Below are 19,716 nucleotides of genomic sequence, written 5' to 3'. Positions count from 1 at the left end.
ACAGTGAAAAACTATATTTCATGCTCTTGCTGAAGTCTTGCACGATCAAATGAAGTGTTTGTAGAAATGTTCCCTCCAGGAACTGAGCAACCGACGCAACCTGAGACTGTGACATGAAATAACTGATTACACCGACATCAAATGTGACCTCACTGTTACCGTCCTCAAATTACACATTTATTCTCCAGTCTAAGCTTTGATATTGTTACAAGAGGAACATATGAACCGGTACAACTTACCTCCATTTGCCAATGAAACTACTTTCTTCTCTTTTTCTTAGTCATGTGCACAAAACTGGTATAAAAAAAAAAACAGGTCTGAATATATTTCTGCTCAGGAAACAATTAATATTCATCACAGCGCTTGAATCAGAGAGAGAATCTGTGGTCGTCACACAACCCACATCTCCTGTAATAAAGAGAGCACAGGTAGAACAGCAGCCAAGTGGAAAATAACTTTAATAAAACTCCTATGAAAACAAAATACAGCAAAAAAAAGAAAAGAAAAAAAAAAAGCCTATACATTTGACAATATCCAGTGTCTGAGACATTTGAAGGCGAGCGGTTCGAAACAGTCGGCTGCATCGCACGTACACCGACCGACGAAACCAGTACAGGCTTCAGCCTGTGCTCAAGGTTTAATATAATAACATATGGTTCATATACTCGGATATTGCACAAAAAAAAGAAGAAAATAAATCAAACACCGTACGAGGAAACAGGGAAGTAGCTTTGCATTGCAGTGTATTGTCCCTACTGAGAAACCCCCGCCACACACAGGCCCCAGACCCCCGCCCAAACACCTGCTCGTATAAAAACGAATACTTAAAAAAAAAAAAAAAAGAGCGGCACGTTTGCACATTCAATTCAGAAGCAGATCATTAAAAAAACCACAAGTTTAAACACATACAAACGCTAAAACATTTTGGTCCTAACGTGTTAAAAGCATCAGTTATTTCTCAGGGCGTTTACTCGTCTTGGTTTGGGGGCGGGCGCTTTAAAAGGCTGGACACGCTCTTGTGGGGGAAGTGATAACTCGCAGGTGATCACGCCGTTGTCCAATATTGCTCTGATGTGAATACATTTGAAAGAGACAAATTTCGGATTTAAGGAATCTAACGATACAATTTGAAATAAAGGTCTTTCTAAAAAAACAAAGACATTCCAGTGTTGAATGATCCACGTGAACTGAGATTCAGACAGTGGATCAAAAGGCTCAAGGCGTCTTTTCTTCTGCTTCTCTCTAATCAATCTTTTTTTTAATTTTTAATTTTATTTCCCTCACACAAGCGTTTCTTTTTTGTGGGCTTGTGAAGAAGTCTGGCACGTAGACGTCTCGGGATAAATTCTTAAATTGGCAAACAGAAACAATAAAAAAATACAATCTTCTCGCAGTCTGGAGGCACATTTCGAGGCGGCGAGACCGTTAAGATGCACTTCCTGCGGGCGTTGTGCACATCGGTTTAAGACAAGGGGTTTGTTTTTTGTCTTTTGTCTTCCGCCCCTTTCCAACACACCCATCTGTTATCTCCACTGTACTTAAAACAGTCCGGGGGCGGCAGGCGTGGTCACACCATGTCACCATGCAAGAAGAGATTCCAGAGTCCGTGTGAAAGAAAATCCCACCACTCTCCGAGATATGATTTTTTTGTCGTCGCTCCGCTCTGTAGGGGACACGTTCGTCTTTAGTGTGGGCAGAGTGGGTGCTTCAGTTCCCTTCCTTTGGCCGCGCACTCCATCGGCTGTTGTGCCTGTGCAAAATGTGCCGTCAATTTGGATTTCTTTTCTTTTCCGGAGGCACCGAACCAGAGTGATGCAAGGTGAAGGAGGGGTGCAGTAAGTAAAGGTGCAGGGTATCTGACCAGTCCCTTGAGAGTAGCGTTACTCCGTATGTACAGTGTGGTGAATCTGCTCATGTTTGGGATATTCTGCTAGATTCCCTTCTTTAAATATATGTGGCCCCTGTCTCCATGGTCACATTTCCTCTGCCTCCCTCCACACTCACACACTCTTTGTCACCGTGTCCCTTCTTGGCCCCTGAACCCCCGTCACCCTCTCAGGGGGGGTAGTACTGTGGCTGCTCTAGGACCGGTTGTCTTTGGCCACATTGTGAGCCATCCAGTTGACTTTGGTTGTCCAGCTCTCCCTCAGGGCCTCGTCGAACTTCTGGCGAAACTGCTTGAGCGCCTCTTCGTCCGTTTTACCCAGAGCCAGCGAATCCTGTGGAGGGAGGGACGGAAGAAGAGAGAGGGTGTGGGCGGTGGGGGTGTTGGTCACGAGAACAAGAGGGAGGGGAGGTAAAGAGGAAGTTGATGAAACTGGCACAGAATGTGTTAAAGAGCAGCTAACTGTCAAAAAAATAATAACTTACTCAAAAATATGGATGGATTTACTTTTGCTGTGTCCACATTCGAAAGCAAACTCAAAATGTTCTTATTTTCTCAGGCATTTGTTTAATTACAGTGTGTGTGTGTGTATGGTTTCAACAAGAATTCAGAATTTCAACCTCAGAACATGACAGAGCATCAACTTTTTTTGTCACTGCTTCGTGATGCGCAAAGCCGAAAATGGTGGAGTTACATAAATAACTTTTGATATAGTGAAAATGCACAAGGTTTGATTGGTTAGAAAAACATTGTGACATATTTATGTTGGTGAAGAATTGTCTGGAAAAAAATGGATGGTTGTGTTTGCTGGTTTTTGTTAACAGGAAGTAAACTGCTGTTATGGCCATGGAGTTAGCATCACTGTGGGCCACAACTTGAACCCTTTCTTTTGTGTTTGCTTATATTATGGAAGATAAAAAACAGGCTGAATTAGCTATCTTTTTTTTTTTTGTAGTGTACCCACGGATGTGTCTGGCCCACAATCACTGGATTACATTAAAAATTAAGAGAATGTAAAAACACGATGATGATGATGATGATGATGATGATGAAGATGAGTTAAAGGACACAACTTATTGTCTAAGCTTGTCTTTCGCAGGATGACTGAAAAAGTTTTTTTCTTCTTTTTTTATCTTTTCTTTGTGAGTTTGTGTGTGTGTGTGTGATACCTTTAGGTACTGGATGTCTTTGACCGAGGTGAGCTCAGGCAGTCCAGCAGTCAACATGAGGGCAAACAGAGTGATGAAGAGGTTCCCGTTCTTCCTCAGGATTAGATAGGCCTCCTCACAGTACTGACGGAAACTACAACACACGCACACGCACACACACACACACACACACACTATTGGTTATTTTTTACGTTTACAACAGTGTAGAACAGCAGGAGTAAAAACCTAATGAATTAGAGCTGTACATTCACATTTTCTCTCAGCATTTGATTTTGTGTCAAAGGTGATTTGTATGACGAGATGAGTTAGGTGATTAGTTTTTTTTTGGATTGAATTCTTACAATTTTGTATTAAAACATTAACTTTATCGACACACTCGATGTGTTCAAAGGCCTGGCAGGTTAAACGATCTATTCAGAGGGAATTATAACAGAGGAAAATCATTAAGAGGTTTAATCGGGATCCTTTTTCCTTCAGATCCTCTAGGATATTTGAATATATTGTTTGACATCTCCCTACGCTTTTATTTGCGTGACACTGCTGATGTTGTTTCACTTTAAATGATGAAACAACCGAAATTCCACATTTTAAATACAACGCAGCTATTTTTTTTTTCCTTCTCAGTGAAACATGGGAAGATGTTCATCAGTGCCTGAGCTTCCACTGACACATGCTGGTGTAAAATGGTACTACACCTTCAGACTACCACAAGTTGTGGTGTGTTTACACTTTTACTAGTTTGAGCTAAATTTTACCTTTTTTTTAAATGACATGAATAAAATGTGGGTTTCCAAAAATAGAACATGCACTTTTCTCTGTGTCTGAATAACAGAAAAGCATTTAAGTTTGCAAATTTTCTCTTTTCTTAACCTCATTAAAAAGCGAGAGAAACACAAAAAATAATAAAAAGGAGAAAATAAGACGCATAATGCTGCAGCAAACTCCGAGCTCCACGTGAGCTATATTTTTAGTATATCATGGGGTAAAGTGTTCTCAGCAGCGCAAATAAACTGAATCGGCCTCATTGATTTGAATGGAGTGGATAGAATATTAGGAACAGCTGTTAACATGCAAAGCAGTTCAACAGCCTCACCACATTCAACTTTTTAAAATGTTCATAAGGTTGAATCGACACATCTTTAACACACTGAACATCGAAACCTTCCTGAAGGTGGGATTCGCTGCGGAACAGACCTGCCAAACTTCTCTGTGTATCCCGTCTTGCCCTGCTGTATGACGTGGATGAAGTCGTGTGTGAGGATGAACGGCACGCGCTCCCTCTTGATGCCAAACTTGGACTTGAAGTTGCCCAGGATGTGGCCAAAGTCTATGTGGAAGAGCTGAGAGACAAGAGAGGGTTCGTCAGTGAGCAACGTGGAACTGGGGAAAAACCCATGGAGTCATCATTATCATCATCATTTACACAGTAAACCAGTCGGACCTGTCCAGTGCTGCGGACCATGATGTTGTCACTGTGGCGGTCTCCGATGCCCAGGACGTAGGTGGCTACACAGTAGCCTGCACATGACAGAGTGAACTCCTCGATGGCCCGTTCAAGAGCATCGCTGTCAATACACAACACACACACACACACACACACACACGTCAGATGTTTTTCACTGAATTACAGTTCCTGAGACGCTCTTTAGTCGCCGTCTTACCCAGTATTTCTCTCCTTCAGCCAGTTGAGCAACGCGTCCTTGTTGAAGGCCGCGGCCGCGGCCACGTTGCTGCTGGTCAGCTGGATGTTGGCGATCGTGTCCGCCGAGGAAACGACCTCGATCAGCCCGGACCGGTCGCCCGTCGCTAGGCAACCATACGGCACGATTCTGCGTGTGCGCAGGAAGAGAAGCGAAGACCTTAGAGATACCAGTTGGAACGAGAGTCCGACCGATAGGGAATTTCGGGGGCCGATACTGATACAGATATAAGGTTAAAAAAAACAACTCCTGTACCGATATGACAAAGATTAATGATTCCTATGTTGTCGTTATCAAACTCTTTTGTCAAACAAATGTAATTGAGGCTTCCTATTTCACAGTTTAATCTTTAATACCTTTGATAAACAACTATAAATAAAAATAAAGAGCAAATGCGCAATTAATAATTAATAAGAACATAACTTGTGCATTAATGTTTAAAATAAAAAAAACATAAATGCACATAATTCCTGCATTGTTTATTTAGTGAAATAAAAGTTGTCATATTGACAAAGATAAACGCAGATACCGATATCAGTTCGAACATTGCAAACAAAAACAGATTCACAAAGAAGACCTCAGCATTTCTTCAGGCTCCTTTTCACACTCAATTATTAACACAATATCTATTACCTAAATTTTTGAGAAAAAAAAGGTAAACATGCTTTTCTTTCTACTGTCAGTAACGCAAATTAAATCACAAATTTATTAGAGATACAATTTTGTTTACACTTGAAACACTACATGTTCGTAACGTGGTAAAGGTCTAATGAAGTGATGACAGATAACTGAATTTTACGAAATGAAATGATTCCCCAAAACACGGATATAAAAGCGACAATGTGATTTGTGTAATTTGACCACACAGTGTAAATGCAGCTTTGTGTGTTCATGTGTTGCTGCAGATCCTGACACAGTGTTATGTATCTATGAGATCAAGAAATTCGGCTGTGGTTTATTTGAAGAACATATGGCAACGGCGTGATGATCTGCTTTTCTCCCTTTAACCGATTTGTTTTTTCACCGTCTCCACAGATGGCAGCAGTCGCTCAGTTGGTAGGTTGCAGAATTACGTGACCTGGATAAACTTTCCTCAAAATTATTTCAAAGGCAAACTCAATTTCTAGATTTCATCCGCCGTTTGACTGAGGCTTAATGGAGACCAAATGCTTCCTTGGCTTGATGTGGTGTGATGACGGCGGCGAGTTCAAATAAAACGACTACAGACGGCCGACGAGTTCAGATACACAAGTGTAGAGTACTTCAGTGAGAAATCCTCGAACAACCACGCGTCCACCACACACCGTGGTGATTGTGTTACGTCGTCCCCACCTTTAATCTCAGTGTCCCCTCTCACTGTGTTCAAACTCTGAACCCGTGTCCCTGTAACCTGAAACACCGTCCTCCAGCTCAACTGTCAAAACAGACCCTCGACGGCTAGGCTCCAGATGTGCCGGTGTGCGACCGAGGGAGAGAGAAGTGTTCGCAACGTCCGACAGTGTGTGGGTTTGATTAGGATGTAATGAAGATATTGTGTGTGTGTGTGTGTGTAGGGTGTAAAAGGGTTGAAGGTCAAACTTGCATGGGGTGACTTAGTGTCTCCCCCTCCTCTGCGGCCGCCCACAGGAGCTTCCCCTTCCCCACAGAGAGCAGGAACAAACAGCTCGACAAGAGTCTGTGCAGTAAACACACAGATGCACAAAAAAAAGAACCCCTACCTGAGGTCCAGATTCGCCTCCTTCCACAGCAGATCCATCAACCTCAAAATCTGCAGCGTCAACATGTCTTGTCTCAGGTCTACGGAGTGAGGAGGAAAATACATACAATCAATCAATCAAACTTCATTATATTCTCTTCAAACAAATCAAATACAATTCAAAGTAGCTTACGGGAGATTGTCAAAACATAGGGAGTTAAAAATGATTGACAGATTCTGATTTAGCGACTATTTCCCCGAAACAATCAATAAGTGAAAAGACAACAGTAAAAGAAGAGCAGTTAAGATAATAAAAGATAAATGAAAATAAAAAATAAGCAATTAAAAATTAAAACTAAGAAGTACGACACAAAATTTGTTATACTAAGATATAGTTTATGTATCTTACACAAAGATGTACTATACCAACTGCTACTAATAGTTAAAGTTAATTAAATATAGTAAAATGACTAATAGAAGTAAAATATAAATAAAACAAAATTGACATTTTTGATTTACAATCATATAAATACATATAAATAATAAAACTATAAAATTACAAAATCATGACCCTGCAATACACCTTACCCTCCTCCTCCCCCACCCTCTCTTCTTGTTCATATCCTCCTGTTCCCCCCCGTCCACCCTCTGCTTCCCCCCTCTCCGTTACCCGTCTCTCCCCCCGCCCTCCATCCCCCCTCTCAGTTCCCCCATACCGTCTCCGTTCTTGAAGATGATGCCCAGGGTGTCTCCCCCCAACAACTTGTTGTTGTAAACAATCCAGAGCGGCTTCATCTTCGAGTCCATGTACCGACACCGCTCCACACTGATGGAAGAATTAGAGACCGACAGGGAATGAGAGTTATCTGACACTCAGGCCCGTTCATAGATTCTTCATCCCCTGTCACGTGAACATGAGGCGACATTCACACTGCCACGTTTTCATTTTAAAAACGGCGTTTTAAAATAAAGAAAATAATATCCGTCCGTACTGCATCATGTAACCATTCACGTACACTGGGGTCTTGTGCGTGCCGGTGTAAACAAGAGGCAGACCCTCTACTCTGCAGTTAGTGGCTTAGTTACAAAAAAAAGTATAACTAATAAACAAGGAGCAGCAATGGTGAAAGGTAAGAGCAGGTTTTTCCTCTTCCCGGACTGATGACGAGGTGGAACTGTTACAAACGGTAAGTGTTAGCAACCTTTTGTATTCACAGCTGGTCAAGTCGTGAGTTTTTGCTCAGCCATACTACAAACTTGAAAGGGGATGAGCAGCGTTTCCAAACGTCTGTTTCAGCAGCTCGAAAACAAAAAGTGTGGACATGCAGCAGTGTTGTAAAATTAAAACGTGGATGTAGCCCTGGTCACATCTTACTTGATGCCCGACAGCAGCACACTGGGGTTCAGAGGGGAGTGCAGGTCCGACAGAGTCTCAGAGTAGCCGCTCTGCCTCAGACAAGTCATCATGGCCTCCTTGGTCAACATGGCGTCCTTCGTCTTACTGCGAGCGTTTTTGGTGGGTCCCAGCTTTATTAGCTCATTGACCGACTTAAGTTTGCTCAGGGCTTCCACCTGGTGGGGTCAAAAGGATGCATCAAGTTAGTGTCTTGTCCCAGTTGGATTTCTGCAATGACCTCTACACAGATGTTACCCAGGGTTTCCCCACCGCGTCGCCTTCCCATGGTGCTAAAATGCTGCCGCTGGGGTCACGATTCTGGTCTCGCTGCATCGGCTTCCTGTTTGTTTATTCGTGACTTTTAAACCATTACACAGCCAAGCTGCTTCGCATATAAAGGATTTACTAACTCCCTATGAGCCTGGACGCAATTTTAGATCAGCTGATGGTGGTCTACTGGTCGATCCCAGAGCCCGATTGGCAACTAAAGGGCGATTGTGTTTTTTGCGGTGCGGGCCCCCAAACTCTGGAAGGTCTAAACAGCTAAGATTAGACATGATGCATCTTTTGATGCTTTTAAATCTCTTCTTAGTAAAACGAATTCTTATATAAAAAAACTTTTCATTTCTGTGTGAATATTAATTTATGTTATTTTTATTTAATTTGACTGTTGTTTTTTCCTTCTTTTTTAAGAAAAGTGTTTTACAAATTAAGCTTCTTCCTCTTGTTATTATTATCATCAATAATGTTGGAACAATATTTCACTATTTGAATGACTCATCCCCCCGTTTCTGCCAACCTAGGGGAGTTCACTCTCCCTTAAAAAATGGCAGATGTCAGCATTGCAATCCCAACCCGACGTGCTCGCTTTTCAAAACAGGAAGTGGCCAGATAAATGACTGCTCTGACAAGGAAGCAGCAGGAAGCGTCCAGAGGAGCGACTGTCAAAAGCAAAGGTTAGAGGGCAGCAGGGGGTGGAGACGCTGGTGTCCCTGCGACAGGCTAAAAATACCATAAATCCAGCCCTGCCAGGGATAACAATAGACCAGAGCTATTCTGACCGCACAATAAGAACTAAACATTTAGTGAAATTGTAGGAATTGGGGAATAGGACACAATCTCAAGAGGCAACAATGAAAAAGAAACAAACTTTGAGATCCTGTGTGATGGTGAGAAAAGTGTGAGGTGTACCTGCTTCTTTAGAACCTCAATATGAGGGATGCTGCCTCTGCAGTAGGCTTCCAGGATGAGGGCAAACTGCACTGACACTGCCGGCATGTGGATCTCCGACCTGTGGAGGGCAGCAGAGAGCAGCCGTGCTCAGAAATTAAAACCTTTCAAGACTCTCGAACCTGCTGCAGTTCATGACCTCCCGGTTGGGTCTTTTACTTTCTTTCTTCTCTAATGTGCAAACACTGCGGACACATACAGACAGTGCACATGTACACACCGCAGGTGCCAGAAGAGGAAGTGTCCTATCTTGCGGTTCCCCTGCGCACGCTCCAGCAGGAAGTGGGTGAGGGCACAGTCATAGTACGGCTCATAACGCAACACCTGCACCAACTGTAGCAGGTACTGCGACAGCTCCTCGTCACTGGAGGGGAGAGAGAGAGAGAACGGGAGAGAGGGCAGGGTCAGAGAGGGGAGCTGGGCTGCTTTCTAGTTTTAGCTCTTTTTTTCTTTTACAGATAAACAATCATTAGATTTTTAAATGATTATGTAAGTCATAGTTATCCCCTGACGTGGTCTGTGTGAGATCCTGTGCCCCTACGTTAACGTTTGAGGGTTTGGGGATTGTGCTCCATGGCAGCTTTACGTGACATTGTGGGCATACAATTTTCCAGATTTTAGCCTCTCTGTTTGCTCTCAAGCTTTAAGATATTGTTTGGTATGCAAACATATTGCTGTCATTTAATATGTGTAGGAATTTTTATCAAAATGATTGCCCAGAGGCTTTTGTTATTTGCCTTAAACGGAGATCACCTCCAAAGATATTCACGGTCTGGTCCTTTTCATCACATCACACACACAACGCAAGACGCCACCGGTTACTTACACTCCTCAACAAAGACATAACACTTTCAACTTACAGTAATTCACACATATGGTCATTTGCGATTTTATAAAACAGCAACAACAGAAATGCAGAAAGGAGCTCTGGATTTAGGTGGATGATAAAAATGCTGTTGCTTGAATATGAGAAGAAAAAAGACTATTAAATATATAATACAATAATATATGTTTACCTCATATCTCGCAGACAGCGCACAGCATATTCTCTGACATACTGGTCGGGGTAGTTGAAGTCCAGAAGCTCCAGAGCGTCTCTGGGACTCAGTTTGGGCCACATCTGAAGGAGTGCCTGCAGCTGAGAAGCACATTTGACTGTTTTAAAAACGTTTATTTTTAAGGCTGATAATGAAAAAAATTGATGGTGGTAGATTTCTGTCAATTTAAAAAATAAACGTTTAAATGCAATAAAAATGTTCAGTCCTAAAAGATGGAGGCAACATCATCATGTTAAAACAGAAGAAAATTACATCATCGTTTCATCGATATAGATTTAGCAAAAAGTGTCGCCGCAAAGATCACAAAATATTTTTTGGTTGGATCTGAAACTGGACTATAGTGGGATGACATTACATGGAACTTAATGTACAGATCATAAGGGGACATTATACATGTAAAAAAAAAAGGAGATATCTATTAGTTGGACTAATAAAATAACAAATATGAACTTTTTTGACTAGAATCGATTGGATGTAAAGCAAACACTTATCATACAATCATTTATCCATTCACAGTCATTTTTGACTTGATGGACTTCACATCTAAAGTACCAAGACGTGAAATAAATGTTATTTTTTTTAGCTTGAAACTAAATCAGATACTATAAAACTTGGTGTCACGTAAACAGGGGACTCGCCGGCTAACCTGGGCCATGTCCTCGTGTTTGCTCCACTTGACGGAGAGTAGCAGCTTGGGCAGCGACTGAGGGAAATTCACTAGGCAGTCCCAGCGTAGTGTCCAGATCAAGTCCTTCTCGTTCTCGCACAGCTGGGAGAGCGGGTCACGCTCCATGATCTCCTTCAGCTCGATGTGGAACTTCTTACCGCCGCGGCCCTGAGAGAGAGACGGGAGCGAGGAGCGGTTGGTGGGGTGGTTGGTTGGGTTGAGGAGGAGGAGGATGCGATGATGTGGAGGAGAGGCGAGGTTTAAAGGAGGGAAGAGGAAAATAAATTGGATGAGGAATCAGTAGGTGAAAAGGAAATGAGGATGATGAGGGTGAGTAGCAGCAGTGACTGAAAGAAACCACAAGATGGCAGGAGAGAATCACACTAGCCAGTGATACTACACACTCATTGACCTACAGGACTGATTCTGAGTTGACTCACATTAAAACATGTTGAAAGTCGTTTCATCAAAAGGGAACATGTTTTGTTACAAGGGAATACATTTAGTGGAGCTGGGGTTTTTTTTTACATACAGTAAAAAAAAGACTTGTAGTCAGTGTTTCACACATACACCTCATGTTAAAGGGCTGCGTTCAGACCTGCCCTCGACATAACAGGATTATGTAATGGGCTGCAACACACCCAGGAGTTTTTTTTTTAGTCGAGGGGCTGTGAGACAGGAAAACACACAAGTAATCTGATTAGAGTCTCTACTTGTGATTGGGTTTGGAATATTTTTTTAAAGGTTACACCCTGCCAAAAAATCAAAACAATGGGTTTCTCAAGAAACTAGCAGTGTGTGTCTGTATGAGAGGTTACACATTCAGTGTGTGTCTGTTCAGAGTGTGTGTGTAGAGAGGAGAAATGATGGAGTAGGCTTTTCTGTTGCGTCCGGGGACGCTCACGTAATTATCCCCGTCCGTACGTCTACTCACCGCGGGAAAACAGTCGCTCGCTCCGGCAATCTCTGCAGCTTTTTCCAATATCTGAGAAAACAAAAAGCAAAAAAACAACAACAATGAGTGAACAGACTGATATGACACTGATAGCATTACGGGAGCTGAGCATGTCCTGATCCTCTCACGGTAACAGCCACCACTTTATCATAATCACTGGGCGCCATTATGAACAGCACTAAGCCAGCGTGATGGCAAATTCAACTGCAGGTAAGTCTTTAAAAAAAAAAGAAGGAAAAAAGCCACAAAGGTTTCATCCAATCATTTAAGGTCAGAATGGTACAAACACGCAGAAGAACTTTGCTCACGCGTATTAAATAATCAAGCTTATGTGGGATGTCCAAACACGGATAAAATATAGGCCGCTTTCAGACATAAACTCAAATATCAAAAAAAATATCCAGACATTTTCCGTCAAACGCAGAAGGAGACTGTCGGAGTCAAAACAGCCTGTATAGTCACATGCTCTCACTGACATTTTCCAGTAATTTTACTCGGGGGCTGGCAGGAAACGTTCCCCCGGAAAATGTCCAGAGCAACACTTGAGAACATTTGACATTTACAGCCCTTCCGGGAAATGTTCAGGTAATGTCCGGACTTCGTTTCGAGCAGCTAATGAGCACGAGCTCGACAGAGCTCAGCGACTGACCTTGTCGAAGGGAGGGAAGATGACGGGGTGCGACGAGTACTCTGGGAAGTGGATGTACAGCGCGGTGGCGTTCTCCGTGTATGGGTTGGTCTGAATGGTTCCTATGGGGTTCAGCATCTCTTCAAGTTCATCTGGAGGAACACACACAGATACACACTTGGTTGTGTCAATCACAGGAGGAACTCATTTCAAGTTTATTATATTTGTGGAGATAAAAAGATATAAAGTGTGTGTACGTGTGTGTGTGTCTACCAGGAAAGGAAGACCAGCAGTGCAGGTTGATATCTCCGGTCTTCAGTTGGCCTTTGTAGTCAAACACCATTGTGTTGACCCAAGCTATGGGGTAGTGCTGGATCCCAGGGAGAGAGAAAAATAGTGATATTCATTATTAATCAATGATCCTGTGAAGATGTTGTATGTAAGTGTATATGAGTGTGTTTTTTAGCAGTCAGTGTGCAAGCCCGGTTCTCACCACTTTCCCCGCTTTGCGGATGGTCTGGTACTTGTTTATGTGCGTGTTTTTGGTCGACTTCTGCTTCTTGACCTTGTCCATGATGGCGTAGATGGCGAAGCAGAGGCGGGTCATGCGCGGCAGGTCAGAGACGGGGATGTCAAACTCCAGCGTGCTCTCCTTCCACGTGTGGTCCGAACGCCCGCTGCTCTCGCTGCTCACCGCCGTCTTGCACAGGACCTCTGTGCCGTGGAACAGCCCCGCTCTCACCTGGACCTGGGCGAGCAAGAGGGGTTAGTGTGTGTGTGTGTGTGTGTTTGTGTGTGTGTGGAAGGACAGCAAAGGTGTAGCATCATTTAATAAAAGAAAAAAAAAAATCTTGCATTAAATATGATATTAATTTACAAGCTGGCCTGGTTCAGCTATTTCGGACAGAACCTTCACCTTTAATACCTTCACCAGGGAGGTTCTGTTTATGTTTCTGTGTTTGAGTTTTTTGTCAGCAGGATTACGCAAAAACTCCTGAACAGATTACCACGTAACTTGGTGGCAGGATGGGACATGAGTCAAGAAAGAACCCAAGAAAATGTTGGTACAGTTCCAGACAAAGGGGCAGATCCTGGCAAGATTTAACTGTTTTTTTTCATTTTCACCAATTTTCCAGGGAAAAATCATTGGATCTTGATAAAAAAAGAAAAGAATGTAATGAGCTCTATTGAGGTCATGTTTTCGCTGCTGTCCGTTTGTTTGTTGGTTGGTTTGTTTTTGTCAGCAGGAAACCGAAACAGATTTCCACAAAACAAAGCAACAAGAAAGAATCCATAAATCTTTGGAGTGGATACGGACAAAGGGGCGGATACCAGGATTTTTTTTCCCACCCCCACTTTCTTCCACATTCACCAATTTCAGAGGGTGTAATTCATGGATCTCAATGGAAACATTCAGGCATATTAAGGGGACTGATATCTAATGAGTTTGTGCGATTTGTTGCGGCTTGATCGAATTTAAGGGGACCGTTGGGCCTTGGTGGAGGTTTGTGCTCTACTTAGTGACATTCAAGTTGATAAATATGTTTCGGTACCAGAATTAAAAAAACAAATCTTTCATAACATCTTTCCACTCCCCGACTGAGTGACAACATCGGTGTGTTACTACTCTGAGGGGTGAAACTCCGGTGGGTTTTGTGCGGTGACACATTAAGAGGAAACGATAAATGAGTCTTTCATGGACGTGGACGTGAGCGGGAGTTTACCTTGGCAGTCTCCTCTGCGTTCACCTTGCTGGCATTCACCAGGACGATCTTGAATGGGCTCGACATGTCCCACACACACGTCTGTACTTGCTGCGGAAAAGAAAGGTAGAGGAGGAGAGACTTGCAGTGAGTGAGTGAGCAGTAACAGAATAATGTAGTGTAAGAAACATGCAGTTTCTTCACACCCAACAGTTCCCTTCTCTCTCTCTCTCTCTCACACACACACACACACACACACACACACACACACACACACACACACACACACACACACACACACACACACACACACACACACACACACACACACACACACACACACACACACACACACACACACACACACACACACACACACACACACACACACACACACACACACACACACAATGTGGGAGGTCAGGAAGGTCATTCTGATGTCAAGCCAAGTGGATTCGCGAGGCTCAGCAGTCGGCAGGACAAACAGCATCACATGGCACCTACAGAATATGAACATGACTAACTAGCACACTTCCTGCAGTGTGTTAATTCTCTCTTTGTTGGTGGACGTGTGTGTGTGTGAGTGCGTGTGTGTGAAATGTTTTGCCTCATGTCCTGATACGAGACTATATTCGTGCCTCGTCTGCTACAGTAGGCAGAAAGAGGAGCTTTCAATGTGCTGCATCATCACAAAAACCTCTGTTCCCGTCTCCTTCGACCAACTATCGGCAGAGAATCCAGTAACAAGTCTCTTTCCTGGATATTTCTTCCTTACCATCACAGGCAACCGCACTCCTGCGGTAAGCTTCTTTCTGTCTGACCAGAAATCTTGTTTCTCTCTTCTTCCTCCACTGGGAAGGTTTATTTACATAACATAGTTACAAGTGCTCCACTGAAATGAGGAAACACAGCAGGTACGATAAGGATTCTTCAAAATGGCGTAATAGTAAGAAGATATCAGAGCTTCTTTACAATTTAAAAGAAGGAACCGCACGTGTCGTCCTCGCTCTCCTCGTGTTATTTATAAAAAGGAGCCGAAAACAACAGATCTTCTTTCATCTCGGCGTCCAAACACAAATCTGGGAACAAAACCAACAAGAGGATCTCGGACACAGGGCAGTAAAAATGTTCTAATCACTTCCATGATCAATAGCCGCTACAATGATGCCATAATTGGTGAAACATGATCTTGTTTCTTAATCACGGCAAACATCCTGATGATTTGATTTCCAGCGAGCAGTAAACACGACAGATAGTCACCAGAAGAAAAAAAAAAGAAAAAAAGAGCAGGGTGTCACACTCGTCTGGTCAGGAGGAGACGAAGGCATGAAAAGCGGTTTCTTGGTGTGACGTGGATGGATGAGGTTTTCGTCTCGTTGAAAACAAGACGGCGAGAAGGGTTGGAGAAATTAATCAATTAGTCAATAAAAAAAGAAAATTAACTGCCAACAACTGGCACTGAGTTTACAGTATGTTGGGTTTGATTTAAAAGAACAAAAACTGCTTGGCCACGATATGAGTCAGTCACAGACTCAAATCAATCTATATTGATCAGCATTTATGTTTTGGTATCTATGTTATGTTTGCTGATATTTTACAGGATAAACAATGCAGAAAAGATGTGCATTTATGTATATGTCTATCTATCTATCTGTGTGTTTACTTTTATGGTTAAACTGTAATATATCAAGCCTCAGTTACATTTCTTTGTCATAACGTTTTGATAACAACATCTTGACAACGTCTGTTTTTATACTCCGCAATATCGGTATCCGTCTCCATATTGTCCATCCATATTGGTCAGGCTCAACTAACGGGTTCAGCATATAGTCTCTCTCGCTCTCTACACTATGACTTAAATAAAAGAAAAAACACAGAAAAATCATCTTAAAAAAGGACTAAAACTTATTAAAGAATCTGAAACAGTGAGTAATTTGTTCCGAAAATGTTGTTCCGACAAATCCTGATACATTAATGGCACATATATGGCAAAAAAATAGAAAAAGATTAATTAAGAAAAATTTTCATCAGATTAAACATTAATGAAAATAATCATTAGTCTCTGCTCGAACTCACCGTCTGGACATATTCATCCAGGGCATCATGGGGTAGTTAGGTGTTTTTCTGCACTGTAGTACTGTACTGTAATGGACTCTACTGCATTTGTAATATTATTCCACATCATTTGGGCGTTTTCATCTCTGCTTGTCCTTTTACAGAAACCCTAAATTTATAATAAATTGTGATACACAGTGATTGTGACACTTATGTAGTCATCAAAAAATTCTGTGGAAGTGAGGGGAAATTTGAGGCTGTTTTCGGAGTAAACTAAACAGAAATGTTTAATCATCAGCTGGGAACCGTAAAAACAAAGTTATTAGATATTGTTTTTTCGGTTATGATTCATGTGATGGCTCACAACTGTAATATTTACTGACTGTCCAAACCACACATTACCGCGGTGTCAACAGTCACTATGGCATCAGGCAATTAAAAGCCCCGGGAGACGAAGACGCTGACAAAGGCCAATTAAATCCAACCTGACATTTAAAATGTGGACGCACGTAACGAGGAGCAATGTCATCGCGCACCTGGCAGCAGCAGCAGCAGCAGCAGCGGCAGCGGCAGCGGCGGCGGAGGAGGAGGAGATAGCGATGTTTTCTGACAACCTGACGAATGTTGTCAGTGCAGCGCCGCACTGAGAACACCTCACCTCATAAATGACAGGCGGCAGCTGCACGAGTACGTGTTTGCTCGGTGAACATCCGCACCTGCCTCGTCCAGGGCAGGTGCATCAGACTGAAGCTTTTACTGTCTCCATGAAACACGAACAGTGCTCCGTAAACACCGGCAGATATTAAAATGACTGTTGTCTAGAGTTCATCAAGACCTAAACCTTTTTAATCTAGCTTTTAATTGAGTCTTACATCTCTTTATCTTGTCCTTGTATTTATATTTCAGCCTTTTTACAGTTTTTCATATTATATATTTATAAAGGCTTAATTTTATTTATTTGTTCTACTTACTCTCCTTATTAACCCTAATGGAACTTTTCTGTGAATTTTGTTATTTTATCCTCTTATTTGTATATATAGATATGAATATATGTAAATATTCATATTTATGTATACATTTATATATTTATTTATTTTTATTATTCTCACTTTTAGTCTATCTCTTAATGTCTAGTGTTTTCCTCATGGCAAAAAGGCGAGACAGCGTTTTCCTGCGAATGTTTTGGGGTTAGGGTTAGCTTTGTTTTCGTTTTTTTTTTAACTTTTATGCCTCGCATCGTATGTTTGATCATGGGTAAATGTTTCTGTGTGTGTGTGTGTGTCGTTGCCTATTGTTTGTGGCACTTTTTTCAGTATGAAAAGTGCTATATCCCATGATACAACAACTCGGTCACGTCACAAGTCAGTTGACCTGCACGTTTGACCTGAAAACAACAACATTCGTGATGCTGGACTGACCGTAGGAACCCTTCTCTTCGGAGGTAGTGGTAAAGGTGGGTTGGAGGACTTGCGGCTGACCACAGCTCCGATGGTAGAGAGTTCCTTGTCGAACAGGGCTTTGACGGTGCTGTTGTGGACCAGGGTGAGGTGGGGAGACTCCTTGGCCTGCACGCACGTGCGGATATACTGCAAACAAGACAGGATTGGACAGGAATGCTTTTTAGCTATAGGTGCATCTTTGAAACAAAACATGTTGGATTCAAATCAGGAGTCTGAAACGCGAGGAACAAACATCCACGGTATTGTTGTATTAGAAATAAAATAATAGCTTTCATGAAGAATCAGCTGAAGGAACCTTTAGGAGAGAGAACCTCCGCTGAGGAGATCATGCGATTGGCGCGGTTTGTTTGTTTGTGAGCAGGATTACTAAAAATGTTATTTAAGATGGGTGTAACATTACAATTTGGGAGGGATCCAGATCTGGATAAAGGAAGTTTTTTGGTTTCTCCAGCATTGTGAGGGGGATTGCTCAGACTTGGGGGACTTCAGTGCTCTCCGAGGGGTCTTGTTTGTCTGTCAACAGGATAACGCAAAAAGATGGATTTCCACAACAATTTCAAAGAAACTGAAGAGTAACGAATGCACTATACTGGCCATGACACAAGACACAAAGGAGAGAAGTGTATTGGTGAAGCAAACAGTGAGGAAAAGGGATAAAAACACACATTATGAAATACACGACTCTGCTGCCTTATCATTCTTTCTCTTGCCCTTTCCATTACGTCAACACAGGACTGACACTGACAACTAGCCGCATGACTAAACACTAAATATACATATATATATATATATATATATATATATATATATATACACATCTATATATATACATCTATATATATATATATACACACATCTATATATATACATCTCTCTCTCTCTCTCTCTATATATATATATATATATATATATACACACACACACACATCTATATATATACATCTATATCTATATATATATATATATACATATATATAGACACTGGTCTAACTGTGTAGCAGCCGCTGACCTTGTACTGAATCAGTGGGTGGTTTCCACAGAGGAACTCCAGACACTGGCTGAGCCTCAGTACGTATTGGCTCCTCCACGCCTCCTCCTCGGGGCCGTGGGTGGTGAGCCACTTCCTCACGGCCAGCTCCATCAGCTCCGTGGTGGTGCAGGACGACGGCACCTTCAGACTGGCCGAGTCCTGCGAGACGAGAAGGAAGACAGACAGAGAGAGAGAGAGAAAGAGATCAAGTCAGGAGGACGAGACTGTGACCTTTTTAAAATAACACCAAACATGAGTGTATGTCAAAAAAAAAAAAGCAGGAGGGGAGAAATATCAGAATGTACAGACTCTTGACCAGCTGGAGGCCTTGAGGCTGGATCATATGAGGCAGTGAAGAGGAATGTTAAGACAGTCATGAGGTAGTGGTGCTCGCCACCACCTCTTTCTGACAGACACACATAACTGTTTACAACACAGACGTCTGTACAAGATTTATGGAGAAACGCTGATCACACCTCATGCACCCCCCGAAAACCTTTGCCTGACGAGACACGTGTACAAGCGATACACACAGGCACGCACACACACGCGCACACACACTCACACATCACTTGGACACGGGTATGTTCATGGCTGAGCGAAGTGTACTCAATGTGTGAAAGTGTCCTCCACGCATTGCCACAGCCTGGCTGATATATGCTCCGAGTGCCGGCGCCGAGGCAAAACTGCTTCAGATCCTATTTATAGCGCGGCGCTGACCAGATACCTGGGATTGAATTTTAATTTCCTGGAGGTGTAATAAAAATGTCACCCATTAATAATTAACATCAGAGAAAGGCCACGGCTACATTAAGGCGGAACTACAAAACCAATAAAACTGCGCCGCCTTCAAAGTGCTCCAGCCTTTTTACAGCATTTCTCCGAAGTGTGTGCGTCCACGCGCGCTTCCGTGTGTGGAGGGGGAGGGGGGTATTTTTAAGGTTGAGGTTAGATGAGATTCGGATTCTAATGCAGTGAGGGAACAAGAGCAAAGGATCGGGATAAACCGCCGATGACATCACTGAGAGGAGCGTTCACACCGAACCTCGGCCATATTCACTCTGCAACAATAAACCACAGCGGC

General features: G+C 42.6%; 1 protein-coding gene across 2 annotated transcripts in view; it reads right to left on the bottom strand.

The window, feature by feature from the left end:
• Positions 1-440: 440 nt before the first annotated feature.
• Positions 441-19,716, bottom strand: part of pik3cb (phosphatidylinositol-4,5-bisphosphate 3-kinase, catalytic subunit beta) — a 52,730-nt gene continuing 33,454 nt past the window's right edge. For both annotated transcript variants that reach the window (XM_035622628.2, XM_035622627.2), the window contains 19 exons: positions 18,612-18,791; positions 17,561-17,728; positions 14,109-14,198; positions 12,878-13,132; positions 12,658-12,754; positions 12,406-12,536; positions 11,736-11,786; positions 10,781-10,969; positions 10,093-10,214; positions 9,297-9,440; positions 9,038-9,137; positions 7,826-8,022; positions 7,167-7,276; positions 6,473-6,551; positions 4,716-4,883; positions 4,496-4,619; positions 4,249-4,394; positions 3,055-3,187; positions 441-2,219 (listed from right to left, as the gene is read on the bottom strand). In XM_035622628.2, the coding sequence (XP_035478521.1) occupies positions 2,082-2,219; positions 3,055-3,187; positions 4,249-4,394; positions 4,496-4,619; positions 4,716-4,883; positions 6,473-6,551; positions 7,167-7,276; positions 7,826-8,022; positions 9,038-9,137; positions 9,297-9,440; positions 10,093-10,214; positions 10,781-10,969; positions 11,736-11,786; positions 12,406-12,536; positions 12,658-12,754; positions 12,878-13,132; positions 14,109-14,198; positions 17,561-17,728; positions 18,612-18,791 (2,622 nt within the window). In that variant the 3' untranslated portion in view covers positions 441-2,081. The remainder of the gene's footprint in view (positions 2,220-3,054; positions 3,188-4,248; positions 4,395-4,495; positions 4,620-4,715; positions 4,884-6,472; positions 6,552-7,166; positions 7,277-7,825; positions 8,023-9,037; positions 9,138-9,296; positions 9,441-10,092; positions 10,215-10,780; positions 10,970-11,735; positions 11,787-12,405; positions 12,537-12,657; positions 12,755-12,877; positions 13,133-14,108; positions 14,199-17,560; positions 17,729-18,611; positions 18,792-19,716) is intronic.

The sequence above is a fragment of the Scophthalmus maximus genome, chromosome 11 (assembly GCF_022379125.1).
Source record: "Scophthalmus maximus strain ysfricsl-2021 chromosome 11, ASM2237912v1, whole genome shotgun sequence".
Lineage (NCBI taxonomy): Eukaryota > Metazoa > Chordata > Actinopteri > Pleuronectiformes > Scophthalmidae > Scophthalmus > Scophthalmus maximus.
Note: the sequence above shows the minus strand (reverse complement) of the source record. Positions and strands in the feature narration are given on the sequence as shown.